Source organism: Opisthocomus hoazin, chromosome 13 (genome assembly GCF_030867145.1).
Source record: "Opisthocomus hoazin isolate bOpiHoa1 chromosome 13, bOpiHoa1.hap1, whole genome shotgun sequence".
Classification (NCBI taxonomy): domain Eukaryota; kingdom Metazoa; phylum Chordata; class Aves; order Opisthocomiformes; family Opisthocomidae; genus Opisthocomus; species Opisthocomus hoazin.
This window is the reverse complement of record NC_134426.1, coordinates 26,337,318-26,364,980: the sequence shown is the minus strand read 5'-3', so window position 1 is coordinate 26,364,980 and position 27,663 is coordinate 26,337,318. Positions and strand designations below refer to the sequence as shown.

The window sequence follows — 27,663 nt, the reverse complement described above, 5'->3', positions numbered from 1 at the left end:
CCTCCCTCCTTCCCTCGCTCCTTCCCTCGCTGCCGCCGCCGGAGCGGAACCGAAAGCGAAGGCGGCGCCGGGCGGCCCCGTTCCGGCTCCGGGGGGTCCGGGGGGTCCGGGGCCGGTCGTGTCACCCCCCCGGCCAGGTCGGTGGGTGCGGGTGTGGGTGCGGGTGCGGGTGCGGGGAGGCCGGGCGGGCCCGGCCCGGGGATGCGCCCGCGGCTGCGGAGACAAAGCCGCGCCCGGAGGGACCGGGATGGGCGGCCGGGCCCGGGGATCCCCCCACCCCCACCCCGGGCACAAAACCGGCGTCGCCTGCCAGCGGGGCTTTGCCCGTGCGGGCGTTTTGGGGTGGGGGGGGTGTGGGGAGGGGATCGGTGCCGTTATTTCCCCATCCCGTTGCGGGGAGCCCGCGCTGTGGCCGCCCGGGCCCGGGGAGCATCCCCGCTGCCGCCCGACCCGGCCGCTGGTACCCGGCGGGCTGGTGGCATCCCCCGCTCGGGGACGTGAAGGGGCGGTGGCCGGCCCCGCAACCCCCCCCGCGCTCCTCCTGGGGACGAGAGGGCTCGGAGCAGGGGGATTGGGGAGAGTTAGGCCGCGGGGTTGGGAAAAGGAAGGGATTTTTAAGGTTGAGGGGCAAGAGGGGCTGGGAAAAGATGGAGGGGATGGAGCTGGCGGAGCGGCTGCTTACAGGGGATGGGGCTCATGAGGAGAAGCCACAGGTTGGGTTGCTGCGGGTGACCGAGCATGGTTAGGAGGTGGGATGGAGCCCTGCGGGCACGGCACGGAGCATCTGGAGCGTGGATGGTGAAGACCCAAAGATGCGACGGGATGAGATGTGGGCTGAACGCGTGGTTGTGCGATGCTACAGGAGCAGAAACCATCCCTGGGGACAGGACCCGGTTGTCCTCAGGGCCAGGAGGACTGTGCTGGGGAGGGGATGCGTGGTGGCTATGGGCGCTGGAGCTGCCTTCATGGCCTCCAGCCGGAGAGGCAGCCCTCTCCTGCGAGAAGGAGCCCCGTCCCTGTCCTGGCCCTTCTCCGTGAGCACTTCTTTCTGGGGAAAACAGCCAACAAAACCCGAGAGCCCATCCCTGAGAGCGCTGTGAGGGGGGTCTGCTCGCCCAGCGCCGTTCCGGGGAAGGCAGCTGTTATCAGATTGGGGAGGTAATTTGGAGGAGGCTTTGCTTTCAACTCAGCCCTAATGTCTTCTAAGTGGTGTTCACCAAGCGCAGAGCTGCTCTCGTTTCCTCTCTCGTGGGCATCGTGGGCTGGAGCTGTTGTTTCCAGGAGAGCTCGGAGCCGCTCGGCAACGCTGGACACGGTGATGGTGGTGCCCTGATCTCATCCCGGCCCATGCTCAACGCTATGTCTGGAGCTCACGCTCTCGTTTTGGGATGCTCGTTATATATTTCTTAAGCAGCGTTAGGTGGTATCATGAAGATTATAAAAAAATCTTGGTAAAGATGTTGTTTGACTCCTGTTGAAACCTGCCGCTGGGCTTCATGCCGTTACAGTGCTACCAGACCAGCTTTGCGTTTTTTCCCCAGTGCTTTCCACCCTGTGTCGGATGGGCCAGGCAGCACAGGAGGCTCTGCCGTTCGCCCCAGGGCGATGAAAACCTTCGCTGCTCGGGCACAGGGACCCGGGGTGGATGGGGGCTGGGTGCCTATTTCCAGTATCTCGTTATTTGGGTGTCCTCTGACTTCTAGAGAAGCTGCTGAGAGATTTTTTTCCCATTAAAAGTCAGGCAGGCATGCATATGGTCTTTGTGTACTACAGTGACTAATATATTTCTGGCAAGGTCCGCGCTCGCCCGTAGGAAAGGAAACTGTGATCGATGCCCCCGTTGCTGCAGATGACACCGCTCTTGGCACCGGTGCTTCCACCGCTGAGAGTGACCATGGAAAGCAAAATAGCCACTGGACTCTGTCCAGCGAGAGCCGATAACTGCCCCGCAGTTAACTTTTAACCGTGGACCTTCGGTGGCAGCAGGGGGAGGATCCTCTGCGAGTAAAATCGGCCTTGGTTTAGGTGGTTTGTGCTCAATTTTGTTACGAACAGCTTTTTTTGCAGTGCGTGAGCTGATCCCCACGGAAGGATGGATGGAGGTGTCACTGGCAGAGCTGCCACCAAGTCTTACTCCCTTGGGAGGGTCCGAGCTGGACACTGTGTCTGGCCTTGCCCGGAGAGAAGCGCGTTGCAGGGGAAGGCGAGCAGCGGGCACTGTCCCATCGCCCGCCCTGCGCCTGGGTCGAGAAACAGCTCCGGGGAGGGAAGGGCAGGCTGATACGTCCGTACGCTCCGATTTAAATCTGTGCAGCCAGTGCTGGCTGCAAGGCGTCGTCCTCTGCGCCCCCCAAAATCAGTCGGCGTGTTCCCATCGGAGGTGGCCGCGTCCCGGCAGGGACCACACGCTCGCAGCAGCGCTGGGGCGGCAGGAAGGAGGGCTGTGAAAAATCACTTCACCCTCGCGGGGGCTGATTTCGCTCCCGTTCGTTTCCGCTGAAGCCACGTGGACGCTGAGCGAGAGGGAGAGCCGCTGCCAGGGTTTCACAGAGCTCTTTTCATTTTAATATCCCTCTCCTTGCTGAATTAGATGCGAGACTGATTGCTTCGATAATCCTGCCGCAGCCGCTATGGGTTATAGATGGATTGCAGCCAAAAGCCGTGCCGATAAATCATTCCTATACACCAGGCTGTTATATTTCCTGAGGATTTTGTGGGCATGTGCTGCTCGCTTTTACATAAGGATCTGCTGGAGTTCATAGCAGAATGTGCCGCTTTTCTCCGGGCAAGGATCTGGGTGGGCTGGTGAAGCCAGATTCCCTGGGCTGTATTTCCCCTTTTTGGGTTTATTCCCCCCATCCCAGCTATTTTCGGTTTCCCTCTGGCTGGGAATGCGGCTGTTCTCCTCCTCCTCAGCCTCCCCACGTGCTTATGAAGGAGAACTGGCTGCGTTATTGTTAGTCCCATGTTCGGGGCTGTGCTCAACAGTGGGACCCCACTTGTGGGTTTCTCTGGGGCAAGGCATCACCTCACAGGGCAATTTTTGCAAAGCCTTGTGCTCGGCCTCTTTGCACACAACCAAAGGGAAAAACCCCTCTGATTTTCCACCCTAGCTGATGTTACGATGGTGCCTGGATAACTTTTAGCCTGTTTATAGAGCCTGGGGAAGCCTGCTTGAATTAATCAGCCTTGATATGTTTATCCTGGTCAAGCCAATTAACTCCCGCCGGCCAGGGCACACTTGGCTCTCAAGTGTGGCGGAGAGACTTCACAACTCAATTTTGCTCCAGCCCGGCAAAGTTTAGCACAAACTCTTGGAAATTCAGATGCAGGCGATGCTCGGGGAGCAGGACGGGATGCCTGGCCGTGCCATGCCATCGCTGGGGACCGGTGCCGCAGCTGGTGATGCTCCTGGGGTGGCTTCATCCCAGAGCCGCCCCGCTGAGCTGCCTTTTTTGGTGCGGCCACGGTGCATGGTGAGGGTAGAGGGCACGGCGTTTGGGATCGGCTCCGGCTTCAGGAGAAAGCTATTTATATGTGCCTGCTGGCGGGGTGCCCAAAGCGAGCCAGGCAAATAGCACCCGGCCTCGAGATGCATCCCCGTGAGCTGGGGGTGAGGGGGGGAAGCTGCTTGTTTATTTTAATCCACTTTAGGAGTGCATTAAAACACGCTGTCGCGGCCGCCAGCAGCACTGGAGGGGGAATTTTGCAGCCACAATGGCCAGGACTTGGAGCCCCAGCTTGGCTTGGCTGGCAGCTCCCGGCTCTCTTGCCCAGCAAAGCCCCCGCCAGGAGCGGATTCAGCCCCACAAAGCGCAGCGTTTCTGAAATAGTTCGTCCTTGTTGCTGTTCGTTGGCTTATTTATAGCCTTCGCGTCCCCTGCGTTTCTCTAAACCTCGAAGCAGCAAGCGGCACCGGGTCGGCTTTAGCTCCAGGCCGATCCTGCTTGGGCAATAAAAGCTCCAGTTTACAGACTGGTGTTGGAAACAGCAATTAGGCCGTTGCGAAGCCTCGAGGAAGGGGGAGACGGATTTGATTTCTGTACTTGACCCGTAATTTCTGCTGGGCTGATTCAGAGCGGTTGCGCTGCGGGTGCATCACGGAAACTTCAATGGAGATGAGCGGAGCTAATTTTAACTGGCCGCCTCGCCGAGGTGTGGGAACCAGGCAGAAAAACGCCTCAAACCTTGTTCCTGCTTCTGGGCTGTTTGTTTCGGGGCATTTTTTTTTCACTTGCTTCTGCGGCGGCTCATTAACCTTAGAAATTAGAAACGGCACCGGCATCGTGGCAGGGAGGAGCGGTGGGTCACAACCAGCCAACCAACCATCGAACTGCCCCGGCTGCTGTGGGGCAGGCGGCATGTGTGAATTAACACCTCTTCCTCCCCCTATTTAATTATCATTTAATTTTTTTTTTTTTTTTAAATTCTTTGTGGCTAACAATTGTTTTCTCATTTATCCCAAGGCTCAGGAAGCTGATTTTTGCACAGAAGGCTGCAGGGAACCCAGGGCGAGAAGTCGCTGGCAATGAAGGGCAGTGGGAGGAGGCAGTGAGCTGGGGCCTGATCCTGCACCCCACGCTTGGTAAGCAGCTCCCTGTGCCCCTGGGCTGCTCTTTTTGGGGGGTGCTTGGCAGAGGTGTGCCCGCTCCGACTGCAAGACAGAGCAGTACAGCAGGGAATGGAGCGATATTCGTGCTGGTGTAGTGCAGGGCCGGATCCTGCCCCTGTAAAATACCCCTCTTGGGGTATTTCTGTAGCAGAGATGATGGCGTGGTTGTTCCCTGGAGGTGTTTAAATAAAGGGGGTGGAAGGAGCAGCGGCAGCGGCTGCGGGGCTGAGGCTGGCCCCTGCCTGGGGTCTGCCCTGTGGCAGGGTGGGCGTGCATCCCGGTGCCGTCCTGCGCCGCTGCCCTTGGCTTCACCATCCCCGATGGGGTGAATAAATTATATTTATGCTGGTGTAGTGCAGGGCTGGATCCTGCCCCTGTAAAATACCCCTTTTGGGGTATTTCCGCAGCAGAGACGATGGGGTTGTTATTCCGTGGAGGTGTTTAAATGAAGGGGGTGGAAGGAGCGGTGACAGTGGTCCTGCGCTGCTGCCCTTGGCTTCACCATCCCCGATGAGATGAATAAATTAATCTGTAGAGTGACGAGGGGCGGGAGGAAATCCCACTTTCCGGGGGAGCCCGGCTGAGCCGCCCTGTGCTTGCAGGTGTGCCTCCCTGTCGCAGCGTGGCCGGGATGAGGCCGTTGGTCGCACCATGCCATCATGCGTCCCCGGCAGCTCGCCCGCCCCGCGGCCCCTCTGCCGTGACAGAGGCTGCAGCTGCCGAGCGCCGGGGGCACCGCGGGACCCCCTGCCGCTGAGCCCCCGCCGCCCCGGCATGGCCTCGCTCATCGTGGTGACCGAGTACAACGCGACGGGGAGCGCGAGCGAGGAGGAGGAGATGAACGCGCCTGGCGGTGAGGTTTTTGGGGACGGCCGGGAGCCGAGGGCGAAGCTGCACCTCTCCGGCCGAAAGCTCTCCCTGCAGGAGCGGTCGCAGCCTGCCCGCTCGCCTGGCAGCGGCGATGGAGCCAGCGAACGCTTCATCTACCCATCCCTCCCTTACTCTCCGGTGACGTCCCCGCACTCCTCCCCGCGGCTGCCGCGGCGGCCGACGGTGGAGTCGAACCGTGTGTCCATCACCGGACTCCAGGTGAGGGGGAATCATCGCTGCTCCCGCAGTTCCCCTGCCCCTGTCCGCACGGTTTCTACCCCCGTGGCGTTGCTTCTCACTTGGTTTTTCGGGATAAAACCCCGTGGCATGGCTGCAGATGCATAGCGGGATGTCCTGGTCCATCCTTGTCCGTGGGGCAGCCCTTGGGGAGGAGGGACCTGGCAGCTCCCCACGTTTCGTGCCTTTTGCTGATCCTGCCAGCTCTCATGGCTGCGTTCTGGGGGAGTGGGCGGTGTGCCGCGATTTTCTTTTTCTCTCCCTTAAAAATAAAAAAAGAGAGAGACCCGCTGAGATCTAAACAGAAAAACGGCGCTGCCTGCTCGCAGCCTGCCGGCGCTGACAGAAACCAGGCAGCAAGCGGCTGCTTCGCCCGTAAGAAATAAAAATACTCAGCACCGGGTCGCCGGCGTTGAACCCCCCGGGGCTCTCCCGGCTGCTGATCCCCACCGCTGCCCGCCCGTCGCGTGCGCTGTTCCACCTGAGCGGGCAATATTGCCTGCCCGGCCGTTAACGTTCGCAATTAGCCGTCTATAAACACGCCGACGCGTGGCTGGGTGGCTGGCGTTGATGGCTCATGGATCAAAGCTCTCCAGCCCGGAGCGGGTGCCCGGGAAGAGCAGAGCAGGGCGTGAGTTTACGGAGAAAGTTTTGCTGGAGATTTCCAAGGAGGAGAGCGAAGGCGAGCGGTTCGGTGGCTCGTGTCGGACCCCTGCTCTCTCCCTGCAGGACTGTGTGCAGCTCAACCAGTACAAGCTGAAGGATGAGATCGGGAAGGTGAATATCGGCCGGGTTTGGGGTGGGACGGGGGGATTTGGAGCGGGAGGGCACTGGGCTCACTTTTGCTGTCGAGCTGGTGAGGCGGCAATTTCAGCTGCTGGCCATGGCAGCTCAGCTGGTGACACCGGTCTCTTCTGGGTGGTGCTGATCAAATTGTATTTTTTTTTTTAATTATTATCAATTTTCCCCATTTCCCCTCCTTCCCACAAAATGGGGCATTTGAAGCTTTTCTTTGCCGGGGGGTGTGATGCCAGCCCGTGCGTCCCACTGCTCCCAGCATCGCCGGCCAGCTCCACCATCCCAGTGGGGCTGGGTTTGTGGAGGAGCCCAGAGCTTGGTTTGCTGCTGTGGGGTTTTTTTTTGGACTGTCCCTAACTGGTCCCCATGGCTGTGCCCCTCTCTAGGGCTCCTACGGGGTGGTGAAGCTGGCTTACAATGAGGACGATAACACCTACTATGTGAGTAATGCACGTCCCCAGAGCCTGCAACGGGGCGGTGGGATGGGGATGGGTCCCTTCTGCTGACTTCGTGCTGGCCCCATCCCGCCATCCCTGTTTAATCGTTGATTTGCCCCAAATCTCACGGTTTTTTCCCTTCTTGCAGGCAATGAAGGTTCTCTCCAAAAAGAAGCTGATGAGACAGGCGGGCTTCCCCCGTAAGTGGTGCAAAAGCTTTAGGGTGGGAGATGGTCTGGGGACCCCAGGAGCTCGTTCCCAGCCGGACACCCCGTCTTTGCCTTCCCGGCAGGCCGCCCACCGCCCCGCGGGGCCAAAGCTGCCTCCGAGGGCTGCCTCCAGCCCAAAGGGCCCATCGAGCAGGTCTACCAGGAGATCGCCATCCTGAAGAAGCTGGACCACCCCAATGTGGTGAAGCTGGTGGAGGTGAGCGCCGGCCGGCCCCTTCCCGAAACCCACCCCCAGCATGAAGGAGCCTGGGTGCTGCGGGGATGGGTGACGTGTCGGCTTCGGTGGAGGGGAGCGACCACAGAGGGGCTGGGGTGGCCATGGCAAGTCCTGCTTACAGGAAACTCTTTTTTTCCTGGTTTAAAAGGTTTTTTTATTCCCACCTCCCAAAAGAGGATTTTTTTTTTTCTTCCCTGCCCAGAAAGGGAAACGCAGAAAAATGTTGCTTCCTTGGAGGAAACCAGTGCTCAGATGGGTTTTTGGGGAAGAACGGGTGTTTCTGCGGGTTCTGTGGTGCAGCTGCCCTGCCCTCCGCCCACTGACTGCATGAAACGGTCCAAAAATCAAGAATTAAGGATGTGCAGGCTGGAGTTTATTTGGCTCATGAGTCAGATGATCCTTCCTGTGTGTTTTAAATATTTACTTCCTTGAAGTACAGCTATATCTCTGTCCTCTGGTTTTTCCCCCATCCCTCGCGGGTAGAAGCTCGGAGATGAGCAGACCGTGCTAATGGTGCAGACGGTGCAGAACTGAGATGGCCGCTAAATAAATAATCACGGTGTTTAATTTGCAAGGGGTTCTGGTGCTGTTTGATTTCCTTTCCTCTTCTTTCGGCAGGTCCTGGATGACCCCAGCGAGGACCACCTGTACATGGGTAACTGCCTACCGCCCTGCAGTGCTCGGGGGGTGGCAGGGGATCGGGGTGTGTGGGGGCACAGGGTTCCCCCCATGTTTTGGGGCGGCTGCGTGCGGGGTTGGGTCTCTCCTCCGGAGCGGATATGGCGTGGATGTGCTCAGGGGGCAAATCCCCTCTAATGGTCGGAGCAAACGGGAGCCAGTTTGTGTTCAGAAAGGAGACAGGAGTGCTTCATAGCACTTTACAGGCTTTAATTTGACATCAGGGCATCCTTTGCCGTGAGAGGTACCAGCATTTCTGTTCTCAGCTCTGAAGCTGGGCTGCTAGAAAGTGCCTTTGTTCCTCTGCCTTTGAGAACAAGGCACGTGTTAATTATCCATGGTACAAACGAGCTCCTTCCCAACCTGTCTTGCAGGCTGCAGTGGCTTGCTTGCCGCAAATACACACGCATTTGGAGGAGGCATTTCTCTTCCATCATTTATGTTCAGCCTGTGCCAGCTGCAGAGCACGCGATGCCTTCACGGCCAAGCGCAGAGGTTGGCTCGAGCCGTGGGCTCGGCCTCGGTTTTCCAGGCAAACTGAGGGGTTTAGCGTGCCGTGTGCGGGGCACTTCACGATGCTGAAGCTGCAGTGCTGAGAATGTAGTTGGCAGCATCCCCTTCACTGAAAATGGAAGGAGCCAATATGCCATGTGCCGTGCCTAAGATGGCATCAGAATTTCTAAAAAAACATACTATTTTTTGAAGTTTTGTCATTAAAATAATTGATTTTGTGTTGAGACTGTGCTTGTAGGAGCTCTAACCTGTAAGTGACCCCTAATCACCTTCTCTTTTGTGTTTCAGTGTTCGAACTGGTGAAGCAAGGGTGAGTATTGAATTCCAGATTTAAACCTACTAAAGCACGAAGGTGAGACGGGTTTGTGGGTGGCACAGCTTGGCCACCCGAGGCAGGCGTGGGACGCTGAGATGATGGGGATGGTCATGGTGGGTCTCCTGTGGGTTTGGGCAGCATCTCCCCAACCCAGTTACAGTTGTGTACACCCCACGTATGCTTGTGTCTGGGGCCACGTGCTGTCCCCGGCCGGCGGCAAAGTTTCCGGGATCCATTTCAGTGCATCCGGATGGGGAACGAGCTCAATTCTCTGTTGCCTTTGCAGCCCTGTGATGGAAATCCCAACCCTGAAACCTCTCAGCGAGGACCAGGCTCGGTTCTACTTCCAGGATCTTATCAAGGGTATTGAATACTGTGAGTGTCTGCAAAAACGATGGGATTTCTTATCTTTATTTTTTCCTAAACACCTGGGGCTGGGCTTTCTGCTGGTGTATGGTGCCGTTCCTGGTGGCTCATGCTGCTGCACAGGGGTTTTTGAAGCTGGGGCTGGTGGTGGAGGTAGCAGAAGGGCTTACAGCCGTGCGGGGGCTTCATGGCTCCATTGCTGTAGACCGGTGCTGCTGCTGAATCGCTTGGTTTTCCTTCGGCTGCAGTGCACTATCAAAAGATAATCCACCGGGATATTAAACCTTCCAACCTCCTCGTGGGGGAAGACGGGCACGTCAAGATTGCTGACTTCGGGGTAAGCAACGAGTTCAAGGGAGCTGATGCCCTCTTAACCAACACGGTGGGCACCCCTGCCTTCATGGCCCCGGAGACGCTCTCGGAAACCAGGAAAATCTTCTCTGGAAAGGTATTTAAGAGCAATTTGAGGTTTTTTTTTACTTAATATTCCTTGCACACGCTGTCTGTTGCAAAACTAACCATGCTTTCTTCACTCTGCAGGCTTTGGATGTCTGGGCCATGGGGATCACACTGTACTGCTTCGTGTTTGGGCAGGTAATGGGATGGATTTTTCAGTGCTGTTGTTGGTTGAGTATTGCCAAGGGGAGACAGGGATGTGGGGGTGGAAATGGGAAACCTCTGCCTGTCCACGGGATGGGTGCAGCCAAAAGAGCAGTGTTTCTCTTCTTTCCCCAGTGAAAAAATTCTGTGCCTGGCCAGATATTTTAGGAAAGGAGCCATTGTAGTAATTTGGTAATTTTTAGTCAAATGTTATTTTCATTGTGTTTAGAAGAAGACATTGGTATAATAGGAAATCTGGTATTTCCCTGTAACTGGCTCCTTGCTCTCCTTCAAACCCGATGAGATCCCGATGCTTGACTGGCTGCCCCACTGCTGCTTCTTAACAGAGTTTGTTGCTTTTCTCATTGCTCTTTTTCTTCGCGGCAGTGCCCTTTTATGGATGAAAGGATCCTGAGTTTACACAATAAAATCAAGACCCAAGCATTGGAGTTCCCAGACCAGTAAGTACTCAGAAAAACCCACTCCTGAGCTCTTATTTTAAAGCTCACTTGAGTCATTTCTCAGGCGCTTCCTGGGTGGGGCTGGCTCTGCTCCACTGAGGTTTTGCAAAACTCAGGCTCTGAGCCCTTCTGTTGGCCCTCGGCCCTGGAAACCTTCCTTCGTGTTAAATGTGAAGGCAACATCTCTTGGTTTGCAGTTGCTGAAGAGGGAGCGATTGAAGTTGCAGAGGCGTTTGAAGAGAAGAATTAACCTCTGCAGCTGCTGCCTGTTGGGTTCTAGCCTTGGTGGAGTTGGTGTCGGGCTCTCCCAGCCCCGTACACGTGGGATCATGCTTCGGATGGCCCAAAAAGGGGATATTTGACTTCCCTGGGGGGTTTGTGGTAGGAAGGGCTGCATGGCACCTGGGTGCACGAGTAGCCGGAGCTGCAGCCCTGCTAGGGTGGGGGTCCAGCCCCAGTCTGCCCAGGAAGGCCCATGGCGGCCGGCACTGGGGTGAGGAAGGGAGGCAGCATCCATCCCCTTCCCCGTCTCATCTCTCCCCTCTCCTCTCTCCAGGCCAGAGGTTACAGACTTCCTGAAGGATTTGATTACACGGATGTTGGATAAAAATCCCGAATCTAGGATTTCGGTCCCAGAAATCAAGGTACTGACCCAGCCCCCTGGTGCTGGCTGTGACTTCACTTCTGTTGGGTGCTCCTTGCTCGGCTTTTTTTGGGAGTCAGTTTGATCGCGCCAGGCTAGGTCCTCCCCCTGTGCCCAGGGCCCCTGGGCAGGTAAGTCCCAGCTCCTTCCCCTGTTCCGGGACCTGCTCAGTTTTGGGACCTTTGGTGCCTACAGAAGTCACAGGCAAAAGGAAATCCCCTGAGTACAGTATTTCCTCTGCTACCAGGAAAGTACTGTGCAACAGCCTTTCGCAGGAGATTTCTGGTCCTCTGCCCCTGCGGGAGCCTGGAAGGGCCGTGAAGCTGAGAAAATGGAGACGAAGGTAGGGGGAAAGGATTGCGGGGGAATTGTTGAACCATTTTGTGCTCCTCCTGCAGCCGCTCAAGACGCCAGGTGTGTGGGCAAGGAGAAGGAGGGGTTTCTGCCTTCTGTTGTGGATTAATTCAGGTCCAAGACTAGGGCTCAGTGGGTTTCCCCATCACTACTGCTCATACATACGGTCTGGAATAAATCGCTTCTGTCTCTTGGTGCTGTCTCATCCGTAAGATGAGACTGAAAATAGGTCTTCCCTGAAACCCACCAAGATGCCCAGTGCTGTATGTCACCAAGGTTATTGCTTGGTTGCGTAGATGAGGCCAGCGCCATGGCATTTTCTGCTCTGGGCTGAGCCGTTGCTGGCAGCGCTGGAGTGAGGTGGCTCGCTGGTGAGACGGCACGTCTCACCCCTGCTCGCTGGAATTTCAGGAGCACGTAGGGGCCGTAGCTTGGGCAAGGAGATGCGTTTGCCAGGCTTGTGTTGTTTGAGTTACGAAAAAAAGGAAATCGTTCCTGACAGGCTGTGTTATTAATTGAAGTTGCACCCTTGGGTCACCAAGAATGGAGCAGAGCTGCTGCCCACGGAGGATGAGAACTGCACCCTCGTCGAGGTGACAGAGGAGGAGGTGGAGAATTCGGTCAAACACATTCCCAGCCTGGCCACCGTGGTGAGTATGAGGGAGGTGATGGTCTGTGGATGCACACCAGGGTCCACGCTGCCTCCCGGGGCAGTCCTGAGCAGCTGGAGGTTGCTGCTGAAGAGCAGAAATATTGGGCAGGATTAGAGCAAAGACCTCCCCTCTCTGGGAAATGAGTGCTGCAAGATGGGGTCTCAGCATCTCACTGGAGGTGGCTGTACCCCATGGCGTGGGGGAATGTTTCAGAGCAGTCCCAAAGGGACCCATCAGCACATTGCTGGTCTCCACGCTTGAGCTGGCTGCCTAAATGTCACTATATTTGCTCAAGGTGAAAGAGCATCTGGTCCAGGACCTACACATGGCCAGGAGTGGGTGTTCTTGCCTGGCACGAGGAGCTCCTGCCCTGCTCTGCCCATCCAGCCACAGGGGCTGTGGGAGCGTCCCGGGATGGAGATTTTATCTGGGCCACAGCGTGTGCCAGCCCCCGCCTGGAGCTATTCTTGGTGAAGTCATCTCTTTTCAAGCTCATATTTTTATTCTCTGCAACCCGCTGTGGTGGTGGTAACCACAGTGTAACCCTGCCCTGTGAGGAAAGTGAAATCCTTTTAGGTGCTGAACCTAATGACTTCTCTGGGTGCCTGCTAACCCTTATGGTAGGAGAAACAGCGAGCAGGAGAACATTCGCAGTTCCCTGGCACGGCATTATCTGCCTGTAGACACCCAGGCCGGGATTTTTTGATGTACGGGTCTCCCTTTGAAGACCCTTTTCCATCTTGTGGCTGTGCCCACATCTGGCTCTATTTCTGGAGCTCTCTCCCGCTTCGGTACCCTGCAGAGGTCTCTTCAACGGCAGATACGTTAATATGCAAATATGCCTCGCACTGCCGAAGCTGATAAAGCAGATCTTGCTCTAAAGAGATCACCATCGATGAGGGGCTTTTCCCTCTTTCTCCTGTTTGGAGGTGACTCGCTGTGATGCAGCGGAGGATGGCTCAGTGCTCCTGGCCCCGCTGAAAATCCAGGTGTGTTTAGCACAGCTCAGGGCAAATGAGCTTTTACTGCGACTCTTGCCTCTTAAACAACGCATGGCCTCCAGGCAGATCTTGTATTTTCCCATTTGCATTTGATCTTCAAAATTACCCTCCAGTGCTTGATCTTTGTGCATCCAACTGCAGGCGTTAATGCTCGAGTACGAGATTCACGTGGCTTCGACTCTGGCATAAAATCCCTTCCCCTGTGGAATCCTGCCAGCCTGCACGTTTCAGACGTGTAAGGGCTCTTAGTGCACTGTGGTGAGCAGATAAATACAGCACAGAGAGATGAGAAGCAATATAAAGTGAAGCCAGGGGTTCCCAGAGTGGGATGCACGTGCCGAGGCAGGGCCCAATGCTGCTCACGTTGTTCTTTGCTCCCACCAGCAAAATAAGTTGGAGGATGCCTGGCAACAGCCCTGACACTTGCTCTGTTCCCAGCAGTCTCCGACTGCAGGTCACACTGGGTACCTTCGTGTTTTGCAGCCAAAGCTAGACAAATGGCCAATTTTTTCAGCTTGGTATTGGTCAACGTTAAGGCAAAATTGTGCCGGTTCCTTCCTTCCCCTCTCCCGTTCCGATGAATTCTTCTGCCAGGTAATCGCAGGGAACTGGGAATTTGCAGGCACTGGATGCAGTAATCAATAAAACCTACTTCTGGAGGGAGAAAGATCTTCCCAGAGGTGGCTTTGCTCTCCTTTCCAGCCTCTCACACCTAGTGCAGCTCTCCTCTGCGTGTTCCGTTGGTGCACCGTGGGTTTCAGACGAGGGTACAGCCCCCATATTAAGCAGCTGGAGACTTGTAAACATGCTTCCTTCTGTTTGTTTGAGTTTTTTCAAAGAGCTTTGTCTTGTTTTCAGTAGTTTTCTTAATTACTTGGGCATGAGGGTTGGATGTTCCTGTTGCTCTTGAATGAAAGGGAAGTGTCCCTGATGCACTCCGATCTGGTCTTGCAGATCTTGGTTAAAACGATGATCCGGAAGCGATCCTTCGGGAACCCGTTCGAGGGAAGCAGGAGGGAGGAGCGGTCGTTGTCTGCCCCTGGGAACCTGCTGCCGTAAGTGTCGTCGCCTCGCCTCGGCCCGAAAAGCCGTTTGCAGCTTGTCTTAATGCTCTGGAAGTCGCGGCAAAGCGCAGGAGGAGAATTTGAGGAGTTGGGCTTTGAATCTTTCATGTGGGGCCATGACTGGGACATTCACACACCCTCTGTCTGACCCGTAACCACTTTCTGGGATGACTTTTGTGTTGTGGCATATCCTGCCCCTCCAACGGGCTGAAAAGCCTCTTTTTGTGGCACTTCCAGCCTGTGACAGGGGAGCTGGGGGGAGACGACACACGCTCAGGGTCCCAAACGCCTCGTGGCAGGGAAGGAGCAGATGCTGGTCCAGAGGAGCCACAGCGATGATCCGAGGGCTGGAACCCCTCTGCTGTGAGGAAATGCTGGGAGAGCTGGGGCTGTTCTGCCTGGAGAGGAGAAGGCTCTGAGGAGACCTGAGAGCAGCCTGCCAGTGCCTGGAGGGGCTGCGAGAGCTGGAGAGGGGCTTGGACAAGGGTCTGTAGGGACAGGACTAGGGGTGATGGCTGTAGACTGAAAGAGGGGAGATTTAAATCAGATATAAGGAAGAAATTCTTTACTCTGAGGGTGGTGAGGCCCTGGCCCAGGTTGCCCAGAGAAGCTGTGGCTGTCCCCTCCCTGGCAGTGCTCAAGGCCAGGTTGGACGGGGCTTGGAGAACCCTGGGCTGGTGGAAGGGGTCCCTGACCATGGCAGGGGGTTGGAATGAGATGATCTATAAGGTCTCTTCCAACCCAAACCATTCTATGATTCTACTATTCTATGATTCATTATCTGTTTTGCCTTTTCCTGAGTCTCTCAGCAACTGTGTTATTTCATTTTAAAGCAGGAAACAAGGCAGTGAAGATAATCTGAAATGCAACGACTTACCCAACGTGGGAGAGGAGGAACTTCTTTCGTGAACATCGACTTTGTGGTTCTGTTGAGCAGCGTGGTCCGGAGCACGTTATTTAAGTGTGCAGCTGAGGATGAGCGACACTAACAGAGCCTACACCAAACACAGCATGACACGGCGCTATTTCAGTATAATGCTGGATGTAGAGCTTGCACAGCAGCATGTTATAAGACATCCGTCTACTTGTCATAAACATTGAACATCTCCGATCGCTTGGACTGCTGACTTCTTGTGGGAAAGGTGCTGGCTGATAGCAGAGAGGTGAGCTATCGCGTTGAGCAGCAACAGTGCTTTGCAAAAAAAAAAAAGAAAAAGAAAAGCAGTCAGACAAAAAAAACCCGCATTTGGAATTGCTTTTACCTGAGTTTAATGCCAAATAATTTCTGGGAACCACTGCCAGCGTCCCAAGGGTGTTGTGTGCCCGTCGCGTGGTCGGCAGGCACACACAGAAGGGTGAAGCTTTTGCCGAGCGGCATACACAGGAGTAAAACTACACGCGCGCACTTGGAGTGCTCACGACCTGCCGGCGGTGTTGTTGCATCTACTTCTCGTTGTTCTGGTTTGTTTTTAATTGACACCTTTTTAACTGCATGGGAACAAAGCAAAAACCCACCTTCTCAGCTTTTTTTAAAGAATGCCTGCCTTTGTGAGCCGTGTTGTGTTTAACAGCATCTTTGGGACGTTCAGAAAGTGAGGTTAATTACCCCCTGAGGTAATTAATGCCTTTCCTAAGGTCTTGGTGTGACTAGGACTGGGTAAGTTGAGTATTCAGTCTATGAAAGGAAAAGGTATTTAAGGGCTTAAGTTCAGTCTGAACTATTTTTTGCTGCAGACTTACACGTGGAAGGTGGTGTTTAGCTGAATGTTTTGAACAGCAGAGGAAGCACTAACAACAGTTTGTTTCTAAATCTTTTACTTGATCTAGGTAGATATATTATTAAATATAAAATTCAGGGTAAAATCCTTCACTTCCATGTACATTACATGGTTTACTACAATTAAAAATAATACAGCTTATGCTATTTTTTAAGTATAGACTTAGGGCTTGCTTAGAATTTAAGATCTTAATGAAATACTTAGACTAGCTAGTAATTTTTAAAGAAACTTGTTTTCCAAACCCTTAATCTGGATTTTGGGGCCAATGCTATGTATTTTTTGCAAGTTCGTTACCAGTAATTTGTGAATGCCTGTGGATCAGAGGCTTGTTAGTAAATTAAGTGTATACCTAATTCAAGGATTGTTTGTTATGAAGAGCTCTTTCACCTTCAGTCAGATTACTCTGATTATTTTGTGGTGCTTGTTAAAAATAATAGTCTGTCGTGTGGTGGGAGAGCCCCTGGCGTCCAGAGTCGCTTTCCCAAGTTCTCTGTGCTCGGACAAAGCTCGAGAATGGCAGAGTGTTGGTGAGCTGGGGAAGAGTCAGGGTTTGCCTGAGGAAAGGGGTCATGGTAAGTGCCAGTGTTTTGCGGATGGAGCGTGGGACTGGGGAGGAGAAGGTCCGACTTCTCAGTCTGATGTGGTTGTGTGACCTTGAGTGAGGCATTTAAACTGACGGTGTACCTGAAACGGGCAGGATTTGAATGTCCCGAGCATGTAAGGGACTGCTAAGGCGTAATTCTTTGCCCTGAGGAAGAAGGCGCTAAGAGAGACCCAAGTATTTTGGTTAACGGTGAGATCTCTGCCTGCTAGCCCTGGCCACGGGGGCCCTGCCATTAGGAAGTGACCGTCCCCTTGTCTTCCTTGCTCCAGGGCACTGCAAGCAGCGGAGCACTGAGGTGCTTGGCCCTACTGCAGTCGGACCTGGCCCGGTAATTCCTGTTTACGACAGGTCTTTGTTAAAGCTGGCGTAGCATTAGCAAGTGTGCAGGTGCCTACACAAACCGTCCCTTACATCTTTTGATCACTTGAAGCAATGCTCCCCCTAAATCGCAATTTATTACCGAAACATTGTGCTGCCGGCCTCTCCCCAAGGCCGGTGACGCTGGTTTGTGGTCTAGGAGCAGTACTATGGAGTTTGGAGCCATACGACACGCACTGTTTCCCTCCCATGTTAGTCCGAGGCTACGCCAAAGCCCTGCAGCTCCAGCTATGGGGAAAACTGAACAGGTAATGGGCGCCAGCACTACTACAGCTGCCCGCTCCCCCTTTCCTAAACAGGACTTTTCGTTGCGGAAATGCGTGCGAGTGGGCAGCTTGGTTCTCCAACCTTGCATATGGACTTGTTCTGCCAAAAAAAAAAAAAAAAAAAAAAAATAAAAGGGGATCTGATTCTTTATAGCTGGTGCGTAGTAACGTGTGTGGTGTGTTGTGTTCAAGGTGAGTTGTAGCGATGCTCTGTGCTGCGCAGCTGCGGTTTGTGATCTGTCAGGTGCCTGGCGAGCCAGCTGACGTTTACCAAGCAGGCTCGCCAGGCGCCACACAGCTTCCAAACAGAATCAGCTGTACCAGTTCCACACAGTCACTGGGCCTCAGCTATCGCCACCGCTCAGTGTCTGACGGCTACCACGGGCTTGGTTCGTAAGCACCTGAAAGCTCAGCACGGCCCTAAGGTGCTCCACAAAACGACTGTCTCCTAGCGCCGGCTCGGGTAGGGCTGCAGCCAAATGCACGATCGTTTCCGGAAGAAACTCGATGTAGATTTTTCTTGTTGATTAGTTCTGTCGAAAGCGTAAAGCGTGACTGTGTGAGGAAGGTCTAGCTAAATGCATGCCCTGTCAGAGAAGCTGTACTGTGTATATAAATCTGCTCAGTTCCCTAGCTGCCGTTCCTTAGTAGTAAAGCTAGCTTTTTTCTTACAGTGAAGTAAACATTTTGCTTGTGCCTTGGAACTGGGCTATAGCTTGATTTCCCCAACTCCCTCCCTTTCAAGCAAGCCCAGTGCTGCCTGTAGGCTGAATGCTGGGTACTAAGCCTTTTTGGCGCTGAAAGCACACAGGAAAGTGCTAAGGGGAAACCAGACCTCTTGTCTGGAATAGTTGTTCTTGGGGGTCCCCTCATACCGATCAGGCGATTGATCCGTTTCTTTTCTAAGGTCCTGAATTATTGCTGATTTTTATACTGTTTGTTTAATGACCGAGGCTTGTGTTTCATTCCTCCCCCTTTATTATGCATTTAACTTTATCAGGTGTATCAAGTTTAAATACTGTGTATTTACCACTTTTAAATTATATTGCCTAAGAAGAAAAATACCCCAACAAACTACGTGTTTTTCCACACAGCTGTTCAAGCTTCTCTGTACAAGTTGAAATAAACGACATGCAACCAAACCCAGAGGTAGCTGATCAAGCAGAACCATTATCCTCTTTGACTGGTCTTTATCAAGCTGTGAGAGTTTGCTTGTTGGAAGAGGAGTCTGAAAGCAACGTCCCGTGTTCGTGAAGTCTGGTGCTCTCCCATTACGGGGGATCGTGGGCTAGGACCAGACCACGGTGGCTCTAGCCACTGCAGAATCCAAACCGAGCCACTCACAGGCAGAGAGCAGAGCGCTGTGTGAGTTGCGACACTCAGTGCTCAGCAGCAGGCAAATAAAGAACAAAACAAACCGATAATGCTGTCGCAAACCCACTGTGCTGCTGGAAGAAAACAGCAGAGCCCCGGCCGGGATGCTGGAGGTACGGACCAGGTCCCAGGGCTCTGTAACACTAGAAAAGCCGTACCTCACGTGCCAATGTGAGCACTGGAGATGCTCAAGGCCACGCAAAGATAAAAGCCAATAAATTCACTTACATTGGGTTGTGTAAACCCATTAAATGCAGCAGCGCAGATGGAGGGTCTGGGGGTGGTGAAAAGCCAGGAGGTACGCCAGGGAACAGCAGCTCGGTTCTTCTGAGCAGCTGGCACTCATGTTCAGCTAAGGCCATGCTAGGCTAACCCACCTTGGCCTCTAACTTCCAAGTCATTTCCCTTGGACGGGGTTTTAATGCAACAGCCACAGACAAGGTGTCAGGAGAACCGAGGTGGAGCAGAAGCTGTAGCTACGGCAGCAGTCTTGCTGAGAGAATCAAGAGGCACAGCAAGCAGTGGCACAGGCTTTGATAGCCCTCCATGTAAAATGAAGACCATTCACTGACCCTCACCTTCACAGGCCCTGAGGAACAATAAACAAGCAAAACCCAGCTTGCAGGACTTCAAGAGGGCTGAGAGAGGGTAATATTTTATTAAAAGGGAAGTAAATTTTGAAGTAGTACCACAAAAATTAGACAAAATGGAAAAAAAAAATAATTTCTGTAACCAGCAAACCATTTACCACAGCACAATGGAACCAGACACTGCTTTGCCTCGGTCTGTGGCCACTGGAGCTCAGAGACACGATTAAATAGTAGGCACGGGCTCAGCGAAGCATCACAATCCGTCAGGGCAAGGAAAAGCAATCTGACAACAGCAAGGAGCTGCCCTCCCAAGGTTAGGCAACACCCAGCCGTGGCCATGTTCACAGTGAACCTGTGCCTGTTACCCTGTGCTCTCTGCTATCGGTGAGCTCAGGGAAAGGAGGACTCACAAAATGACGTTGTCGGAGCAGTCCCTGTCCCAGGCTTAGCTGGTGCAGAGGCCTCTCATAGAAGCACAATTGTCCCCATGTCCTTAGTGCAATTAACGTGGAAAGACAGCAGACAAGGAGCGGACCCAGTTATTCTCTCCAGGGTTGGCTCCAACCAGCAGAAGTAGTGAAGAAGGTCCTTTTCTCAGGTTTGTTCCCCGCTTCTTTCCAAGGGAAAGAGGGTGGGTCGCACGGCAGGGTCAGAGTAACGTTCACAGCAGCAGTTCACAGCAGCAGTTGGTGCTGTAGCAGCAGGAGGTCAGGAGTTTGTTCCGTATGTCTCACCAACTCCCTACAACAATCAGAGATTACAGTTCTCTGCCAGAAAACTCTTCTTTCTTCCCCTGCCTCTCACATAAAGCCTCTGTACGGGCAAGCTGCTCTCCGCTACTCAGACTTTACATTTCCAGTGCCACAAGGTCTTTTGATTGAGAAATCCACCCCCTGCAGCAACATTTCCCACCACGCACAGGGCTGCAAGGCTGAACTCTACCCTCAGCACCAGTCAAGCAACCCCACTAAATCCTTCCACTGCCCACCCGGATCATGTGGAACCTGAAGGCAGGTGTAGCTGTGGCTGTCAGCACACAGGTCTCAGGAAATACCAACCCGTTGAATGGGTTTGTTCACAGCAGCACAGACCCCCAAAAGCCAAGAAGGACGGATTTGATGGGAGCAGAGTTGTTGTCTGCAGCTCTCAGAAGGCAACTGCCAAGGACTGCAACCCAAAAAAGAGGTGCAGTGGGAGCATGACAAGTTGGTGAACATATATTTCCCTCTCCAAGAGTGGTTGCCCAAGAAACATGACAATATTTGTTTCTAGTGCTCCTCCCTGCAACAGCTTTGAAGTAAAAATTAGCTTCGCTGATAAAAGTTTCCTCAAAGCTGCAGTTCAAAATCCCTGTTTGATGTGGACTTTCTACATCCTGCTTCAGAATCTCTCCGGCAGCAGAGGAGGAAGCAACTTTGCCTTCATTCTGCCTTCACTGATGCTTACCAGTTCATAATCTTCCACATATTTGTATTTCTTCTCCCGATAGTAGTATTTCTTCTTCATGCAATACAGAACAACAATGTCACACAGCACTGTTGCCTAGTGGAGATGGAAAGAGTTTAAGACAACGATCCTCAGAACTGAGGCACTAACCCAGAATCGAGTCCGAGTGCAGACAGCGTCACTTACCACGCCAAACAGCGCTAAGCCAGAGCCGATGTTGATCATGGTAGGAATTACATCAAATTTTCCTGCCTAGAAGACAGTTACAAGGGTGAATATGTTTTTCACCATCTCCGAAAGCTCTCACCGCAAGACCTCCAGGAATTAAGTCACCCTACCTTTCCAAACACTATGACATCCAAGCGGATGCCATAAGCTTTCACAAGCGTCCGTGATTCAGTGCCATTACTATCCATGTAGTATTTTGCAAACCTGGAGAAAAGATAGGTCCGAGCTTAGCTGGAAATTTTGAGGTTTCTCATGTGATCATGCAACACCCAGGTGTGTCCCCCATCCCAAGAGGATGGGCTGAACATTGGTACTTCCAGACACAATCCGCAAATGATGGAGGGAGATTTCATGCAGACAAGGACATGAAGAAAAGCCCAGAACAGGCAAATTTAAGACAGCAGTTAGCACAAGCCAAACGAGGAGACTTCTAAAGCACAGGGAGGGGAGAAAGTTAGCTTTAGGAAGGGAGCAGAAGGACAGGCAGGAAGAAATTCAGCTATGCATGAGAATCAGCCAGCTCAGAGGCAAGCAGGAGGCTGTGGGCGTGCAGGCAGCCGTGAGAAGGCAGGGCCAGGAGCAGGCAGCCAGGGAGCAGCACAGCTCAGCCAGGCACAGAAAGGCTGTTCCTTGTGCAGCGCAACAAGACTCGCAGGCAAATGATAGGGAAAAAGGATGAGAACAAATAAGTGAGGTCAGACTTACTCCGCCACGTGGTTGACTAAGCCAGGAGGAAGCAGAAAAGAGGGCGGAAGAGAAGAGGAAGGGTTGGTAAGAGGCTGCACCACGGTCTGGAATTAGCGAGAGCACTTCAGAACCCGCACCGGCCAGGCTGCGATACCCTCGCCCGACACCCCACTACCTGCAGACCTGGCACCTCCCAAACACACGCTTGTGCTGTCTGCACGACAGCGGCTTCTCAGCAAATTCACCCAAGTTCCACCAGAAGAGATCCCCTGCGCTAAGCGAGAGTTTGTGGTTCTAGAAACAAGCACAGCCCTGAGCTGTGTTTCCTCACAAGCAGGACTGTGGCAAGGATCTTGGCAAGGTGGCCAATCCATATTATTATAGCTCTGAGTCTGGGTGCAACCAGCTACCCGGCTCTGCGCTGGTGGTTTTACTGGAGCTGCTGGACCTATCCGTACTGGCCAGAAGGTATATGTGGTGGTGTATGCCAGAAGGTATACGTGGTGGTGTACGCCAGAAGGATACTCCTGGTACAGACATGGTTTTCAAATGACAGAGCCACTTCCAAGAGGTTAGTTTTTCCCTCATGCACAGCGAAGGAGGTGCTTCAGTCTCCCACCCCCACACTCCAGCCCCCTCAAACACTGCTCTGTCTGCACACCCTGAAACAGTCAGTTCTCACACTGCCGTGCCATGCCATGCCACGGGAGGCTGGCCCAAACGCTCACTCAAACGCCGATGCAAATATGACTCGGACACTCTGACGCACCCAGTGGAGCTTCACTGACCTTCCCCCTCTGCTGTGGTTTGCACACAGCGAGGATCTGACCTGCTCTATGTTTTACAGCATCACAGAAACTCTCCAAGTTCTACAGCACCGTCGAAAGCCCAAGGACTACCCGCAACTGCCAGAGGACCACAGGCAGCCCGCAACACTGCGCCAGCAGTGGACTGAGCCACAGGGACAGCAGGAGCCCTCCGTAGCCACATCACCTGAAGTTGTAGCCAGGCGAGACAGTGTGGGCAGAGTCCTTGTTGTCAAGGCGTCGGAAGGAGTACTTTGGCACACAGTGGGAAGCAGCTCTGTCCAGGTTGCAGTCCCAGTTGATCTGCAGCGCCATGACTCCGCCCTGCCGAGCGGAGGAGAGGAGGTGAGCAGCCCGAGCGTCCGGTCAGCCCGGCACTAGGCTCTCTGCTGACCGGGACCCTGATTCACTGGCCCTTGTCCTAGTCCAATGCTCTTCCCCCCGCTACAGGACCTTGCACATAATCCCACCCAAACAAGCCAAGGCCAAATATTTGTTAGGGAGAGTTGATTCCAGTCCCTGTGGCCAGAGCAGCTCTCCATTCTGCAGCTATTCCATGTCCTGTGACTCATGCCACAAGGCCGAGGGGGACAACCCCCTACTGTTCCTCTTCTACAGAACTGAGGCCCGAGAGAAGGGTCTGCCAAATACCTCCACAGCCACTTCCTGGAAGTCCTGCCCTGCAGCTTCGACTATTTTCCCCAAACGAAAGATAGGGCAGAAGGGATCTGTCTGGGAGTCGTAGACGCAGTTCTTGAGGTAGGTGGAGCTGATAGTGGGGAGGATGTTTCGCCTACAGGGGAACAGAGAGAGAAGATCTGTTGCATCTTCTTCCACCCCTCCAGCTCCTCTTTACTGTCGAAGAGACCAGACAGTGCGATGCCCCACACACTATTTACTTGCTGAAGTTGAACTTGGGGTACCAAATGTTGTTCTTCACTAGAATGGTGAAGTTCTCGGCTTCTTGCAGGAACGCAGGCCTACAAAACAATAGGAAAATTAAATCAGTTTCACTTACACTTTCACAAACAGGACTCTGCAGGGTCCTTGGTGATCACCTCTTCAGCTTTTCCCAATAGTACCTCATAGGGAGAAACATCGACTGCATACTGCGAGCCTCCTCTCAGGAGGGCCACTGCGGAGCAGGAAGACAAAGCACTCACTTGGGTATATGATAGTCATCCTCCACAGGGCACCATGCAAAGACTTCACAGGTCTTAATGCTGTTGTTGTACGGTACACACTCCCCTGTCTGGACGCCTGGAAAGACACATTCATGGAGATACTACCAAGCAGAAATACAGAGGCAGTATTTGCCCTGTGGTATCCCCTCACTCTGTAAGGTGGAAGCAATCTGCTCAGAGGTGAAATGCCAGTACCAAGACCCCTGTTATCTTCCATTGCGATTTGCAGTGCAATTTTAGAGAAAGAAGTGTCAGGTCCTTTTTCTGAGTCAAATCCTCACCTACGTGACATGCTGCTTCATGGACTCGAGGTCTTGAAAAAGCCCTTGCACTGTTTGCTAACTCACCAAAGCATACATCTATCCAGCATCCACCCAACACGGTCTAAGCCCATCTGCTCTCCCCTAGAAGAAAAAATCCGAACTTCCCTTTCAGTTCTCTTCGGTGTGAGAGAACAAGGAGACTGAAATGAGATGCTGCTTCCTTCACAGGAGGGAAGGCACAGCACAGAGATATCACAACACCGACTGAAAGCAGGCTTTGCAGCAGACTTCTTACCATTGCTGTGGGTGCTGACATATCCTGGAATACAGTCGTTCTTCACCTTGCACTCTGTGTTATCATCTGGAAGCTGGAGAGGAACTATAATTACACTAAACTCTACGAGCTCTCTCCCCCGCACTCCCACCCACACAAGGCAGGATTAAAGCAGAACCTGTACATACCTCTGGGCAGCGGCCTTGGCGCTGGTTCAGTGTGAGTATCGCATTGGTCATGACAAACACAGTGTTCTCCTCCTGAACATGCAAAACAAGAAGGCAATTTCAGAGTGATCGTCTGCAAAGAAAATCTGAGGCACTGCCCCAAATGCCTCTGTTGTCAGAGCCCAGCATAGGGGACTTGCTTTGGACAATGCTGGTGTAGCCCTAAAGGAGCAGATTCCCACATCTGTTGCCTGACGCTGCTGCCTTTAGGCAGGGGAAGGGCTGTGGGACCAGCAACCCATTCCATCCTCCCACTTGGCCCAAATTTCCTCATTATCATTATGAAATCAGAGATCACACAGCTCTTCAGGGGAGTCCCAAGGCAGAAGCAGAAAGAAAGCTCCAGCTGCAAGTCCGAGCACAACTCCCACACTTCTTTTTTTGCAATATATCTATTAAAAATTTGATCGGTCCTGGTTTGTTTCTCCAGGGAGCACCGCTTCCATTATTTTCAGATCTGTACGATTTGGGATCTGTTGTTTGCTTCTCCACCACTGATATGCAAATACATGATCACAGCCAAAACCTGGCTAAATCTGGCACTTTTTTCTGCACCACACCTCACGGAGACAAAGTGACCCACAGTTAGCAGCTTGGCCGTGCCTATCAACCCTGGAGGCTGCCACGTATTGCCCACACAGTGCAGATTCTCACACCAACACACAGTCAGCCAGTGACTACAGCAATACCTCCCGTTCAGTTCCAGGTCAAGTCACTTGCGGGCTATTCCTGGGGTTTCTGCCAACAAGTTAACTGAGTTGTTTGCTTTAGCAAGCAGGAAGAGGACACACGGTCATTGTTGCAACTTCTTCCTGAAGCCTGCAAAATTCTCCCTCCTATACAAGCACACACATGGACAAACTTTCCTCGAAACAAGCTTCCTCAGGACTAGGGGTGCAGACGCTCAGCAACAAAGCAAAGCTGCTCCGTTCTCCCGTATCAAGCCCACGCCGGAGCCGAAGCTGCTCCAGACCTCAGCGGACTTTGGCAGAGCGGCAGCTGCTCGTTAGCAAACCCTCCCTGCGCAGGTGAAGGCCGTCGATACCTGAGGCGGGATGACATAGTCAGCCACGTCCCAGATCCTGGCTCCCAGGGCGGATGTGTTCGTCAGCGCTACCCCCTTCACCTTCGTGGTTACGGAACTGACCACAGAGTCTGTTTCCTGGTAGCCCTTCTCCCACAAAAAGACCCAGCTGCAGGAGAAGGATTGAGAGAAAGAAACAACAAAAAAACCCCACAGATAAATACCACAAACCAGCACAGGCAGTGGGAATTTCTCCTTTTTCCATGTGTCGCCTGAAAGGGCAAGGCTGGCTGCATGGTGTTTCCCTACAAAAAGGTCACAGGAGTCGTAAATCTCCCTTCTGATTTTCTCCCAGAGGGGTCTGGCAGGGTGTAATTACTCTAATTACTGCTTTCACACACGCTCCCGGCGGGGGAATGATGGTCCTCGCTCCCGAGGGGTCCTGCCCTGTCTGCAGCGGCCTCCAAGCAGCCCCCAGCCGAGCTTCCCCCCACCCCGCTCCTCACCTCCCCTCAGCCCCTTCCCGCCTCCCCAGCGCCTCAGGACAGCGAAAGGGGTCCCGGCATCCAACCTCCTCCCCCACCCCCCCGCTGCTCACCTCCCCTCAGTCTCTCAGGACAGCGAAGGGGGTTCTGGCAGACACCCCCCCCAGCTTCTCACCTCCCCTCAGCCCCTTCCCGCCTCCCCAGCGCCTCAGGACAGCGAAAGGGGTTCTGGCAGACCCCCCCCCCCCCCCGCTCCTCACCTCCCCTCAGCCCCTTCCCGCCTCCCCAGCGCCTCAGGACAGCGAATGGGTCCCACCAGCCGCCCCCCCCGCCCCGCGTCGCCCCGAGGGAGGCGGCCGGCTCCAGCCCCTCAGCCCCGCGGGCTCCCAGCGAGGAGCAGCCCTTCCCCCCTCACGGCAGCCGCCCGGAGAACCCCCGTCGCTCACAGCCGCGGCGGGGCTGCGGGCTTCCACCCGAGCGCTGCCCGGCACCCACCCGATCACGTAGGCGAGGATGGCGAGCTGGAGGGCGCGGTTGATGAGCCCCACTTTGCGGCTGCGGATCAGGACGATGCGAGGGGTGTCGTACTCGAAGAGGAAGCTGCGCAAAGCCCCGCACGACGCCATGGCGGAGGCGCGGAGGGCTTCCCCCCCCCCCCGCCTCGCGCAGCCACAGCGCCCCGAGCAGCCCGGAGAGCGCTCCCGCACCCCCGGGGCTTGGCCCCGGCCCGAGGAGGAGGAGGAGGAGGAGGCGGCTGCCCGAAGGCTCTCCCCAGGCTGTTTTCGGCTGGGCAAAGGGGTTCCGCCGCCGCCCCGAGCCCTTCGGGGCCGCCCGGGGGTGAGCCGGGACAGGACTCGGGGCCGAGGCCTCCCGCTGCGGGGCGGGGAGTCACCCGCGGGAGGATGCCCGCACCCCGGTTGCTAAATTGCAGGGGTTGCTACTGGTTGTTAGTAAGTTTATGGGAAGTTTTGCCCCTCCGTACCGGCCAGACGCGAGTCAGCCGTTACCTGGCAGTCTGCTGCGGTCAGCCCTGCGCGGTCTGGGCTGCTAAAGAAGCTGTGATGTGGGAAATTGGCATTTAGTTCGATTTTGCTACAGCTTTAGCTTGTTCTATAGCTCTGCAGCTATGTCGAGGCAAGGGTTAACCACTGCCAAATGGTCTGCTAACAAGGACTTCTGTGAGCTCAGATGCAAATCACAAAGACTGCTGCAAGATAGATGAAGGGAAAGAGGGATGGATAAGGACTGATAACTCACTGTCTATAAGAAGCATCCCTCTAGCTGAAACTGGTTTTGAAGTTTGAGACTCAGCCAACACAGACAACTCAGGAATTTTGAGCCAAAGGTAAAAAGTACACAGTGAGGAAGACTACAAGCCTTCGTGAGGAGGACTATGACCCTTCATCCAGAAGACCCCTTCAGATGACCACCAGTCGACACTGCGCAGGCGCTAAAGAGGGGTGGAGTATGATAATGAATCCTTAGAAATAGAATAATCAAGCCTATTCCCAGACCTAATTGTAATAATCCTGCCTACTTAGGTAAACTTTGTAATAAATAGGTACATGCTTTGTGACTCGGTGTGCAAGTTAGGAGGAGTGATCCCCCTCGCACCTGGCACCGTAATAAATAAACATACCTGCTTTATAACTCTCCGTGAGTTGTGGAGTTTGTTTCTGCACGTCAGCTGGATGGATGACCTCAGGCCAGGGCCACCCCAACACCAAGACACAACTCAGGGCAAGGACAGAGCGCCTGGCTGCAAAAGACAGCAGAAGCGTAGCTAAGACTGTCACTCTCCCATCCCCAACAAGCAAATTCTTCATTTACCCTCTCACAGAATTAATCTTTGCTATAAAAGCAGAGATCTGCACCGCTTAATTTATGCATCTTCCACTTGATGCGGAGCTGCCCAGTGCAGTGCTTGTTTTAGAAACACCACCATAACCCTCATAATAGCAGGTAAACCATTAGAAAGAGATGACATGAACTGACAAAC

The 27,663-nt window shown here is 53.9% G+C and overlaps 2 protein-coding genes across 7 annotated transcripts; one reads left to right on the top strand and one right to left on the bottom strand.

Moving 5' to 3' along the window:
• CAMKK2 (calcium/calmodulin dependent protein kinase kinase 2) lies at nucleotides 1–18,218 on the top strand. Of its 4 annotated transcripts, none has more exons than XM_075435079.1 (18): nucleotides 1–137; nucleotides 4,467–4,585; nucleotides 5,215–5,701; nucleotides 6,449–6,496; nucleotides 6,904–6,957; nucleotides 7,103–7,154; nucleotides 7,247–7,380; nucleotides 8,020–8,056; nucleotides 8,881–8,902; nucleotides 9,195–9,283; nucleotides 9,523–9,722; nucleotides 9,815–9,868; nucleotides 10,262–10,335; nucleotides 10,892–10,979; nucleotides 11,226–11,321; nucleotides 11,854–11,982; nucleotides 13,941–14,041; nucleotides 14,887–18,218. In XM_075435079.1, the coding sequence occupies exons 3-18, from the start codon at nucleotides 5,264–5,266 to the stop codon at nucleotides 14,957–14,959; spliced, it is 1,689 nt and encodes a 562-aa protein (XP_075291194.1). In that variant the 5' UTR covers nucleotides 1–137; nucleotides 4,467–4,585; nucleotides 5,215–5,263; the 3' UTR covers nucleotides 14,960–18,218. The 4 variants fall into 4 exon arrangements, with proteins under 4 accessions (XP_075291194.1, XP_075291193.1, XP_075291196.1 ...); XM_075435078.1 differs by having other exon boundaries at nucleotides 14,884–18,218; XM_075435081.1 differs by lacking the exon at nucleotides 11,226–11,321.
• An 871-nt stretch (nucleotides 18,219–19,089) lies between these two features.
• P2RX4 (purinergic receptor P2X 4) lies at nucleotides 19,090–26,469 on the bottom strand. Of its 3 annotated transcripts, XM_075435084.1 has the most exons (12): nucleotides 26,160–26,463; nucleotides 25,201–25,348; nucleotides 24,117–24,188; nucleotides 23,950–24,022; nucleotides 23,371–23,467; nucleotides 23,107–23,187; nucleotides 22,859–23,000; nucleotides 22,395–22,531; nucleotides 20,825–20,918; nucleotides 20,673–20,738; nucleotides 20,487–20,582; nucleotides 19,090–19,781 (listed from the first exon to the last, which is right to left on the bottom strand). In XM_075435084.1, the coding sequence occupies exons 1-12, from the start codon at nucleotides 26,288–26,290 to the stop codon at nucleotides 19,749–19,751; spliced, it is 1,170 nt and encodes a 389-aa protein (XP_075291199.1). In that variant the 5' UTR covers nucleotides 26,291–26,463; the 3' UTR covers nucleotides 19,090–19,748. The 3 variants fall into 3 exon arrangements, with proteins under 3 accessions (XP_075291199.1, XP_075291198.1, XP_075291197.1); XM_075435083.1 differs by lacking the exon at nucleotides 19,090–19,781 and having other exon boundaries at nucleotides 19,788–20,582; nucleotides 26,160–26,469; XM_075435082.1 differs by lacking the exons at nucleotides 19,090–19,781; nucleotides 20,487–20,582; nucleotides 20,673–20,738 and adding an exon at nucleotides 21,420–21,505 and having other exon boundaries at nucleotides 20,838–20,918; nucleotides 26,160–26,339.
• Between the last annotated feature and the right edge of the window lie 1,194 nt (nucleotides 26,470–27,663).

Bases quoted from the DNA above. Each gene is read 5' to 3' on its own strand.
- CAMKK2 (XM_075435078.1), top strand. From the start codon at position 5,264: ATGCCATCATGCGTCCCCGGCAGCTCGCCCGCCCCGCGGCCCCTCTGC. The intron at 7,155-7,246 runs GTAAGTGGTGCA...CCTTCCCGGCAG, and splicing joins GAGACAGGCGGGCTTCCCCC to GCCGCCCACCGCCCCGCGGG. The intron at 11,322-11,853 runs GTAGGGGGAAAG...TATTAATTGAAG, and splicing joins CTGAGAAAATGGAGACGAAG to TTGCACCCTTGGGTCACCAA.
- P2RX4 (XM_075435083.1), bottom strand. From the start codon at position 26,290: ATGGCGTCGTGCGGGGCTTTGCGCAGCTTCCTCTTCGAGTACGACACC. The intron at 24,189-25,200 runs GTATCGACGGCC...TTGCATGTTCAG, and splicing joins ACTATGTCATCCCGCCTCAG to GAGGAGAACACTGTGTTTGT. The intron at 20,739-20,824 runs GTAGGGTGACTT...ACTGTCTTCTAG, and splicing joins ATGTCATAGTGTTTGGAAAG to GCAGGAAAATTTGATGTAAT.